Source organism: Amaranthus tricolor, chromosome 13, assembly GCF_026212465.1.
Source record: "Amaranthus tricolor cultivar Red isolate AtriRed21 chromosome 13, ASM2621246v1, whole genome shotgun sequence".
Classification (NCBI taxonomy): Eukaryota; Viridiplantae; Streptophyta; class Magnoliopsida; order Caryophyllales; family Amaranthaceae; genus Amaranthus; species Amaranthus tricolor.
The window spans coordinates 14,818,268-14,830,066 of record NC_080059.1 but is presented as its reverse complement, the minus strand read 5'-3'; the positions used below and the strand labels follow the sequence as shown (position 1 = coordinate 14,830,066).

Genomic DNA, 11,799 nt, shown 5'->3' with positions numbered 1-11,799 from the left:
GGATCCAATCTCTAACACATATAATGCAGGCACAAAGAACCACCCAATTTCTTATACAAGAGTGAAATGTGCGGAATCCAACACCATATCAACCACCGCTTAACCTACCTGGGTTTGTCCCAAGACCCAAGCAACCAAACCATCCACCCCCACAGCACCACCACCATCAACCATCTAATGTGGAGTCACAACTTTCAGAGCTCAGAAATTTTATGCAGACACGTATATAGTCGAGTAGCGCGTATATGAAGATGCTAGAGACTTAAATCACACAGTTGTCTCAACAATAGAATATGCATGCTCCTAATCAGTTTTCTGGCCAGCCTAAACATAAAGGCAAGGAGCCCAATCAAATAAATGTTGTGATCGAGGTGGAAGGTAACAAATTGGCTGACACTCGTCTACAGAAGATGTCTTCAGTGAAGCCAATTGGTGAATACCAAGTCTAATACTGTTTGCTTTGAATCTAATAAATTGAGAAATGACCGTGAAAATGAAAAGAAGTCTAGGATACGTGATATTAAAATTGATTGTGTCCCTTTCCCTCAAAAGCTGGCTCAAGCCAAACTTGAGAAGAAGTATGAGAAGTTTAAGTTACTCAAAGACAACTCTTTAGAGTCGTCTTTTCTAGACATTCAAGCCAAGGCACCCACGGTTCCTAAGATGTTTGAGGACTTATTGTCTAATAAGCATGGGGGGACTACCACAGTTCTTAAGTTAGGAGACCCCAGTAATTTAAGTACTCTTGTTACTATTAGAGGTACTTTAATAAACAAAGCTTTGTGTGACTTGGGTGCAGGTGTGAATTTGATGCCATATTCATTGTTTAAGAAGCTAGAAAATGTTGGTAAACTGGCCCCCTATGAGACTAGACTACAACTTGCCAATTGTAGTCTTATCTATCCTAAGGAGATTTTGATGGATGTGTCGGTGGATATTGGAAGGTCTGTTGTCCCTTGTGATTTTTTAATTGTAGATATGCTCGAGGACCCTAAGCCCCCAATCTTTCTAGGGAGACCATGTTTGGTAACTTGGAGGACTGTGGTAAATGTTGCTAGAGGTAGGATTGTTATGGAAATAGGGGATGAAAAGCATGAATTTAATATAGATATTTTCCTTTATTTTCATGTGTTTGTTGAATCTATGTGTCACGTGGACACTCCAACTAAGTCTAGCTACGAGTTACATGTTAAAGCTTTAGAAGCCTTTCTTGAAGGCACTAAGGAGAGTGAAGAGGTGATGAGTTGGAAAGGTGTTTGTGATGAAAATTTTGATCTAACACATGACCTATTGCAAGATGATAAGTTTCTGTAGGATACTAAGTTGCAAGTCGAAGAGACGATGCATAAGGAAAAGAAGGTGACAAGGGAGAGCTCTACACCTCCCAAGGTAATTTATAGTGAAGTTTCATCCATTCAGAGCGCTAATGTGTTACCAACAAGAATCATAAAAAGACATTTTTCAAAAAGAAGTTTTTTAAGAAAAAGAAAAAGAAAAGGCTTGTTAGGAATAACAGTTTTAAAAATGTTGACCTTGTTGACGAGGAGACTACTTAGATAAAGTACTTAGAAAGGGTTGAATTGAAACTCATTGAAAGGAACATTTTCCTTTGCAATAATCTTGAGCCCAGTTAATTTTCATGGATTGATCTGATTCGAGCTAAAGACTTTAAACAAGCGCTTTGAGGGAGGCAACCCGTACTTGTTCATTTATTTTTTATTTTATTTTATTTTTATTACGCTTTTATGTGTGTGTTTAGTGTAAAGGCACGTATTTTAGACTTCCCCGATCTGTGTGCTTTTATTTTGTTTGTCTTTGTTCTTTTGCTACGTTGTTAAGCATTGAGGACAATGCTTTTGATAAGCATGGGGGGCGTTTACGCCTGTTAGTTGTAGCTTTTATTGCTTCCGAGTGTAGTTTTAATGCTTTCTTAGACGAGGAATTTAATGCTTTTGTTATAGGTTTTTTGTTTTTATTTTGTTTATATTTTTGTTTACCCCTACCCTCTCTAAAAGAAAATGTGTGAGTGCTAGCCAATAACCTGTGAAGGAGGTCTAGGCAAAAGGAGAGTGAGTGTTCATCAGCTGTTATTGTTGTTCATCCTTTGCCGCAGCATTCGCAAGTATGTCTCTATTCCTTTCTCTATCTTCTCTATAATTCTAGCTCCACTAAATTGTCATACCTTAACCCACCTAGCCGTCCTCCCTTACATTCTCGCATATCACCTTCTATCAAACAGTGCATGTAATTTGAGCTCTATAATTTGTAACCAAAAATTATCCCCCATTCACTTTATTCGAAATTAATTGTTAGATTGCGAGATCCATGAGCTTAATTGTTTGAGCCAAGTTGTTTGGAGTTTGGTTGTTTGTTTGGTTTCATTATGTTGTAGTTGTGGTGATGCTGTGTTGGGATGGTTATGAGGTCGACAAAGGGTTTAAGAATTTTTATGGGCTCAAAGTGAGATTATTTTATGAGAGCAAGGAGGTTAAGATAGGACTCATGATCATCACTTATGTCCTTCTCCATACCAGGATCATAATCCTTATCATTATCACTATGATGCTCATTATCAGAAATCTCCACCTCATGAACAATTTCATCTCTGAAAAGGTGCATTGTAGATGAGTACCTGAATGAAAATGAATAGAAGTATATTAGAACAACAATTTCATCCTAGGATCATATGACTATTTTTTTCAATCCTAACCATTTCAAAACAATAATATATATACTAATTAGTGTTGTGTGCCGAGTTTCATACCAAACAAATCAAGTTTGAACTACGTTAAGAGTGTTAGTGCCATAAATGCTTAAAAAAGCTTAAAAACGCAACCTGGCACGTAATTTTAAGCACATGTCTATTTTTTCAATTCTAATCATTCAAAACGGTAATAAATACTATTTAGTGTTGTATGCCATATTTCATGCCAAACAAACCAAGATTTAACTACTTAAGCGAGTAATTGCCATAAACACTTAAAAAGTCTTAAAAACGCAACTTGACAAGTAATTTCAAGCACATGTCTATTTTTTCGATTCTAATTATTTCAAAACAATACTATATACTATTTAGTGTTATGTGCCAAGTTTCATGCCAAACAAACCAAGATTTAACTACTTTCAGGGTGTTAGTGTCATAAAAGCTTAAAAAGGCTTAAAAAAGCAACTTGGCACGTAATTTCAAGCACATGACTAGTTTTTCAATCTAAGCTTTTCAAAACAATAATATATGCTAATTAGTGTTGTGTGCCATGTTTCATGCCAAATAAACTATGATTTAACTATTTTAAAGGTGTAAGTGCCATAAAAGCCTAAAAAGATTTTAACTATTTAAAGCGAGAAAGTGTCATAAAAGCTTAAATACATCATACCTTGTGAATCACTTGATTCAAATCTATTCATTCAGTGCAATCTACACGCATATAACCAACATCTACATCATCTTCATCCACGATTTTTGGATTATTAAAGGGTGGGGGGTCCTCAAAAGCATCATATTCTTCCTCATCATCAATATTACCTATACTAAGGATACTTCTTTTTCCTGTTACAACAATAGACCATATTTTATCAAACGGGTCTACAACGTAGAATACTTGCTTAGCGTGTGTGGCTAGTATAAATGGCTTCTCACTATCACGCAAACCAGTTAAGTATACAAGAGTGAATCCACAAGGGTCATCATTTTTTACGCATCTTCGGTTGCTATCTACCCACTTGCATTTGAAAAGACCAATGATAAAACTAGAGTAGTCAAGCTCCCATATTTCCTGTAAACCCTCACATCGTAACCCTCATATTTGTTGACACCTTCATGAGGACCAAAAGCTAACCACTTAACAGTTTCAAATACGCCCTTGAGTTCTACATATTACTCGATTATGAAACCAATCAATAAACGTCTTATTATGCAACTGCATCAACGTCTTATCATATTTAGAAGGATATTTGGCGCACAATATATCAAAATGCTCATTCAAAAAAGGATGGACTTCTGGAATATGATACAACACATACAAGCTTGCTTGTAGAAGACTGTCTCGAGGAGGTGTGATCAGTTTAGAGCCAATTGTTTCTTTTCCTTCAAGCCTTCCTTCATGTTGAGTGGTAGGAAGTCTAATAGGCTTTACCATGACCATATATGCAGTTATGAAGTTACCATTCTCATCGCTCATAGTACCTTGAATCATACTCCCCTCGGGCTGTGCTGGATTCCTCACTTTGTTTTGTAAAACTCTCATGTGTCTTTCAAAAGGATAACTCTACCTTAGAAAAAATAGGACCTAGAAGCTTGATGTCACGAACGAGATGGACAACAAGATGAACCATTATGTCAAAAAGAGAAGGTTGAAAATACATCTCAAACTTACATAAAGTTACAATCACGTCGACTGAAGGAGCATCAAGTTTAAAAGGATCAAGCACTTTACCACAAATTGTGTTGAAGAACGAACATAGCTCGGTAATAGCATATCTCACATGTTTTGGCAACATTCCACGGATTGCAATTGTTAAGAACATTTGCATCTTTACATGGCAATCGTGAGATATCATGCTTCTCAACTTCAAATCACTATTTTGGGTCACAAATCTTTTCATGTTGGATGAGTACCTAGACGAAACCTTAATACCATAGAAAGACTCACAAAATGCCCACTTCTCTTCCTTGAACAATGTGCAGCAAGCTGGAGGCAAATAATTTTTATTATTACTCATCTTCTTCTTACTGCCACCTACTTATTCAGCTCTTTTTCTTTTCTTACTCACCTTAACCTATGGCCACAACTCCGGCCGTAAACCCTTACATTCAAAGTAATCTCGCACGGCTTTAATATCCTTCGTCTTACCCGGAATGTTCATGAACGTCCCGAGTATGGCATCGCATACATTTTCTCTATATGCATAACATCAAGACAATGCCTAACCTGTAGATCTATCTAATATGGAAGCTTCCAAAAGATTGATTCTTTTCTCCATAGTCGGTCTTCAACCCCTTGCACTTGCTCTTTTTAACAAATACAGTTTACACTCCATTTAACATGTTCATAAACCTCATAACCGGTCAACGGTCGACAAGCTACACGGTCCTTAACCTCCCCGTTGAACATCTTTTTCTTCTTAAGATATTAGTGATCTCATGGGAGGAACTTTCGATAGTACATGAATACATGTTTGCACTTAGGAATCCACGTGGATTCCATGTGATCGATACATAATGTGCATGCTTTCTTCCCTTTGTTCTTATACCCGGATAAGTTTCCATACGCCGGAAAATCATTAATGATGCATATAGCATTGCATGTAATGTGAACTCCTCAGTAGGATTTGCATCAAACATGGAAACCCCTTTATCCCATATCTTTGTCAAATCCTCAACGCGAGGTGCAAGATATAAATCTATGTCCTTTCCAAGTTGTTTAGGACCCGAGATTAGAAGTGAAAGCATAATGTACTTACATTTCATACACAACCAAGGAGGCAAAACTGGCTAAGTACTACGTGTAGAACTAAGATTGTCGAATGGGTTCATTCCATTCATTTACAGTTCCAGCCTTAAATTACGATCTTCATCCCCCAAATGTCTTATGCAAGCTATCAAGAGTCTTCCACTCCGGAGAATCAGCTGGATGTGTGAGCAAGTGACCTTTCTTCACCCTATCTGCATGTCACCTCAAATTTAACGCATCTTTCTTTATAGAAATCAAGTGCTTGAATTTAGGTATTATTGGAAGATACCACAATACCTTAGCCGAGGGCCCTTTAGTATCTCAAACCCCTTTATGCTTGTAACGCGATGACCCACACCTCGAACACTCTTCTAAGTTTTCATTTTCATTCCGATACAATACAAAATCATTCGGATACACATGAATCTTTTGATACTCTAATCCTAAAGGACACATGAGCTTTTTAGCATAATATGTCGACTTTGGAAGTTCATTTCCATTAGGAAGCATCTCACCTAACGCTGCTAATAACATTGTGAAACTAGTGTCACTCCAATTGAACTTTGACTTAATGTTGAAAATTTTCTACACAACTGTTAGTTTGGTGAAAATTGTCAACATGTTAAAAACATGAGGACGTTTTCCTAACTCATCCTCGACCCCCTCCATCATCTCATCAACACGATCTACATCCTCATCGACATCCTCAACAACACTTTTTTTCTTTGTAAACTCCCTACTCACCATGCCAAACCCAAACATGATATTAAGGCGTAAATTCATGTCAAAGTATGTGCTCCCTAAGGATGTCAACACTAACTACCTTTGATACATTGCCACACTTGACACATGGGCATTAAAAACCAGCTCCCCCCGTCCTAACTTGATGTTCAACGGTAATACTACAAAATTCTATCACCCTATCAACAAATTCTGATGATTTAATGCTACCATAGATCCAAGAACGAGCTTTTGTCATCCTAAGTGTGATTAATTAAAAATAAAATTAATAATCATTTTTAAACATGCATACTTACTCATTTGTAAACATATATACTTAACCCTAAAACTAAGTAATAATCGTTCATTTAACGTTAATAATCCCTAATACTAATATGCATATTCTAATAAAATTTTTTCAAGCCTATGCATATACTCTAATAAAAACATTCATTTAACCCTAGATAATTCTAGTAATAATACAATCCTAATTAACCCTAATTATTAATTAACAAACTAAAAATATAAGCAAGGAAAAGTAAAAAAAAAAAAAAACAACTACATTAATAAGCAAAATCACATTCTTAAATATAAAAAATAAAACAACATCATTCAACCTTAAAAATATGAAAAACAATAAAAATTTGTGTCAATAGAAATTACCTTGTATGTCTAGATGAAGAATAGTTACAATAGGACCTACAATGAAATAAGAAAGATAAAATTCGTACACATGACTATTTTTACAATAAATAAAGTAAAAATAAACACCAAAAATCATTAATGGGGTTTATAAGCAAAGAGAGGGGAATGAACAAAAATGGGGATCATGAAAGCTTGATGGATGAGAATTAAAAATGAGAAGTTATGATGGATGAGAATTAAAAATGAGAAGTTAAACCTTAAATTTCCGAATGAAAAACTTGAACGAAATGCAAATTTTCATTTGAAAATAGAAACAACTTTTCATGGGTTGAAGGTTTTGAAGATGAATGGTTTTGAAATAAACAGTAGCAAGTAATGTCGTGGGAATTATGTGGGAACAAAGAAGGAAAACAGTAACAAGTAAGTACTACTTTCAAAGGGGCACATTTTTCTTTTTAAAAAAAATTTGGATATATGCTACGGTTCCCAAAAAATCGCAACATATAATGCTTTAAATGCTGCGGTTTATTGGGAACCTCAGTATATATCTAATTGTAAAATTTTTTAAAAAAATAAAAATTAGACTATATGCTACAGTTCCCAAAAAACTACAGCATATTGTGTATTATTTTTTTCCCTTATTTTTTCATTCCATTTTATGTTGCGTCTGTTATGAACTGAAACATATTTCACGCAGCAGATAAGCTTTTTTCCACTAGTGTGAGATTATAAAATTAACACAATAGGTGGGTGATTTTGTTATGAATTATGCATGAGAATGAGTTGAAAGTGAACTTATTTTTTATATAAATTGGGCTATGATGATGATGAGGAATCTAATTTGAGTAATGTTTAAGAATTATTGCGTATTCGAATTTGGAGTTTAATTTTTTTATGGTATAACATGTCGAGTTAGAAACTAACATGGATATGACTTAGAGGCTGAATGGTGAGTTTGATGTTACGAATTTGTTATGTCTTGATAGCATAGTTTGAATTTGAAAGTAGGAATACATTTGAAGTTTTAATAGTATTTTGCGTGGGAGTTTAGATTATGATTTGGTATCCGTTTAAGGCTCCATATGTGAGTTGCAGATTATAAGTTTTAACATTAAGAATTGGTTGTTACGACTATTAGGAGAGAAATGATAAATTATGTGACTTTACGATTATCTTACGGATCTCTAAAGTATTATATATTGTAAATATGATTGTCAATATGACTGCATTACTATTAAGTATTATTTTGAATTGAAAAAAGTATAAGAATGTCAATTGTTAAACAATTGTAAAACTTTTGATAAAGTAAAGAAACATAGAAATGTAAAGAAAATGCAAAATCTCTTTATAATAATTGAGTGCTAAACATGACAATGATTAAAGAAAAGTTGAATCAAGAATCATAATGCTTGATAAAGGATATTGAGTAAATAGAAGTATGAGAAAATGACTTTGCTAATTTTAGACTTGGTTATAAAGAGAGTATTATAATCAAATATACATCAATATTATTTAAAAAATGAATTCAAGCTATGAATAAAAAACTCAAAAAAGGAAATGTTGTTCTTGAGCTATGATTAAAAAATATATACAAATTCAGTACATAATTAGAAAAGTATAAGGTCAATGTCATGGGAACGTTACTAACTTAATGATCATGTATGCTTTTCCGAGGGGGGTGAATGTGTCGATTCAGCTATGTAGGGCAGAACGCATGCAACAAATAGACGAAAACAACTAGTCTCAAACTGGTGGCATTCTTTATAACCTTAGGTGAGGGTGTGCATTCGGCTCAAGTTCCTCGATGCGGTATGCGATAAGGCACAACGACTAACTTACACGTTTACAAGCGCTAAACTTCTAAAATGACGACCTCATACCTCTACAATCGAGTTATCAGTTAGAATAATTAATAAATTAATAAGACACTAATCAATATCTTAATATTTATAATAAAAACTATAAAATGGAATGAAGTAAATATTCATATAATTGTAATTACAAAATGACGCTATATAAATGTGTACTCAACATAAGTTGGCTATCTGGTTTTGTTCTTTGAACCTATGGAGACTTAGAAAATTAGCGACAGTTGAAACCACAAAGGTTAGCAATCAACAAAGTATCACATCTGGTCATATAAAGGAACGAAAGTTATACAAATCTATTATCTAAATAATTTAGGAAAGGTTACCTAGAATAATCCAACTGTAAAGGTCCGGGTTAAAGTGAACTGAATACTCACATGTGAATATGAATTCCGAATTACACGTCAGACATTTAAGTTTAACCTTTTCTAAGATCGATGACGTTCGAGTGATAAAGAAATAAGTAATCTAAAGAAAACGATAAAAATAAATCAGCAGAGGTCTTCAAGTTTACAACTTGAGAGCCTAAGATAGAACGTATTTGCTAAAAAATGTTCAAACAGTAACTAGAAATGATATAAACTCAAATATGATAGTCAGCATATTAACAAGTTCTAACATTTGAATCCTCACACACCAGCCCCACCTGCAAATCAACCTGCTAGCTGTCAAATGACAACATCATAGTAAACACCAAAGAACATAAACCAATACACATCATAGACTTCATACAATGTATTATACATGTTACATATAAGCAATGAGTTCATCCTAACATCCAAATGCTCTAATAGTTAAGATATCATATTTGAGTTTTCGATTCCCAACTCATGTCGTTGCCCGTCCATTTCGGGTCGCCAGAGTAATATAAAAGTTCAGAGGATACACATTGGAGAGCTAATCCCAAGGTAACCTCCGGCCTAAGACTTTGTCCGTCCTATTCGGGGCGTCAAAGATAAAGTATGCATATCCCCATGGTAACCGTAATGATCCAAAACTGCCATGGGAACGATAACAATAATAATTCTATTCCAATAATTTCACCCCGTGTGGGTAACAAACACAACCATCCTCAAATTTCCAATTTAAAACTCCTTTCAAATTATTTTTGGTGTCTAAACTTTAAGTGATAAACAACATCACATAATAGAATGAACACAACAATATTTCACATAACCAATTACAAAAGCATGGTCTAAGCGTGTACCTTGATAGCTCGGTAAATCAATTCAAGGCACTTTCACAAACGGGATGTCAACCTCTTTTGAACCGAGGTTCTAAACACACACACAAAAAAAAACACGTATTAAACGTTTTTATACATTCAGTTCATTTTATACCATCAAGGCATCACTAAACTACATAATTTTAAAGGATTGAATATTAATCACAATAATTTCTTAATTTTAAAATGCAACCAGAAACTTTATAGGTCTTTTTCGACAGTTTTGAAAATCTAAACAGATTATCTGACTCCATCACTGCGTTTGGAAGGCATCAATTATGTTGGGTACCAAATTTTACAATTTTTAACGCTCATTTACTATTTTTAACTAATGTTAGCGTTTAAGTAAACTTTAATGCAATCAGTGAACGAAACGACAAACAAAACGCACTCGAATGACGAGGTTCGAGGCGTACCTATCGAGGTACACCTACTGTCCAGATTTTTCTTAAAAAAAGTATATTTTTTATATCATATAAATATTTATATTCCTTTGATTCCTTTATTTTAAATTCAACGATTTCTATTCCAAAACATTTACAATCCAACACATACTACCACAAATCATTCTTAATAATGAAATAATCAAAATATGAGCATTCACACATACACAAATCTCAACACCCAGTTAAAGACAACATAAAAACAGAATATAAATAATTATATTAAAACATTTCTGTCACTCATTATATATATATATATATATATATATATATATATATATATATATATATATATATATATATATATGTATGTATATATATATATATATATATGTATATATATATATATATATATATATGTATATATATATATGTATATATATATATATATATATATATATATATATATATATATATATATATATATATATATATATATATATATATATATATATATATATATATGTATATATATGTATATATTTATATATATATATATGTATATATATATATATAAATATTTATATATATATATATATATATGTATATATATATATATATATATATATATATATATATATATATATATATATATATATATATATATATATGTATATATATATATATATATGTATATATATATATATATATATATATATATATATATATATATATATATATATATATATATATATATATATATATATATATATATATATATATATATATATATATATATGTATATGTATATATATATATATATATATATATATATATATATATATATATATATATATATATATATATATGTATATGTATATATATATATATATATATATATATATATATATATATATATATATATATATATATATATATATATATATATATATATATATATATATATATATATATATATATATATATATATATATATATATATATATATATATATATATATATATATATATATATATATATATATATATATTATATATATATATATATATATGTATATATATATATATATATATGTATATATATATATATATATATATATATATATATATATATATATATATATATATATATATATATATATATATATATATATATATATATATATATATATATATATATATATATATATTATATAATATATATATATATATATATATATATATATATATATATATATATATATATATATATATATATGTATACATATATATATATATATATATATATATATATATGTATACATATATATATATATATATATATATATATATATATATGTATACATATATATATATATATATATATATATATATATATATATATATATATATATATATATATATATATATATATATATATATATATATATATATAAAGATTAACACATGAATATGATTCTTTTAACAAATTAAATTTTGCTAAAAAAT

At 31.0% G+C, this 11,799-nt stretch overlaps 1 protein-coding gene across 1 annotated transcript; it reads left to right on the top strand.

Moving 5' to 3' along the window:
- Positions 1-293: 293 nt before the first annotated feature.
- On the top strand, positions 294-1,314 carry LOC130798846 (uncharacterized). Its single transcript, XM_057661944.1, has 2 exons — positions 294-443; positions 553-1,314. The coding sequence occupies exons 1-2, from the start codon at positions 294-296 to the stop codon at positions 1,312-1,314; spliced, it is 912 nt and encodes a 303-aa protein (XP_057517927.1).
- The last annotated feature ends 10,485 nt before the right edge of the window (positions 1,315-11,799 follow it).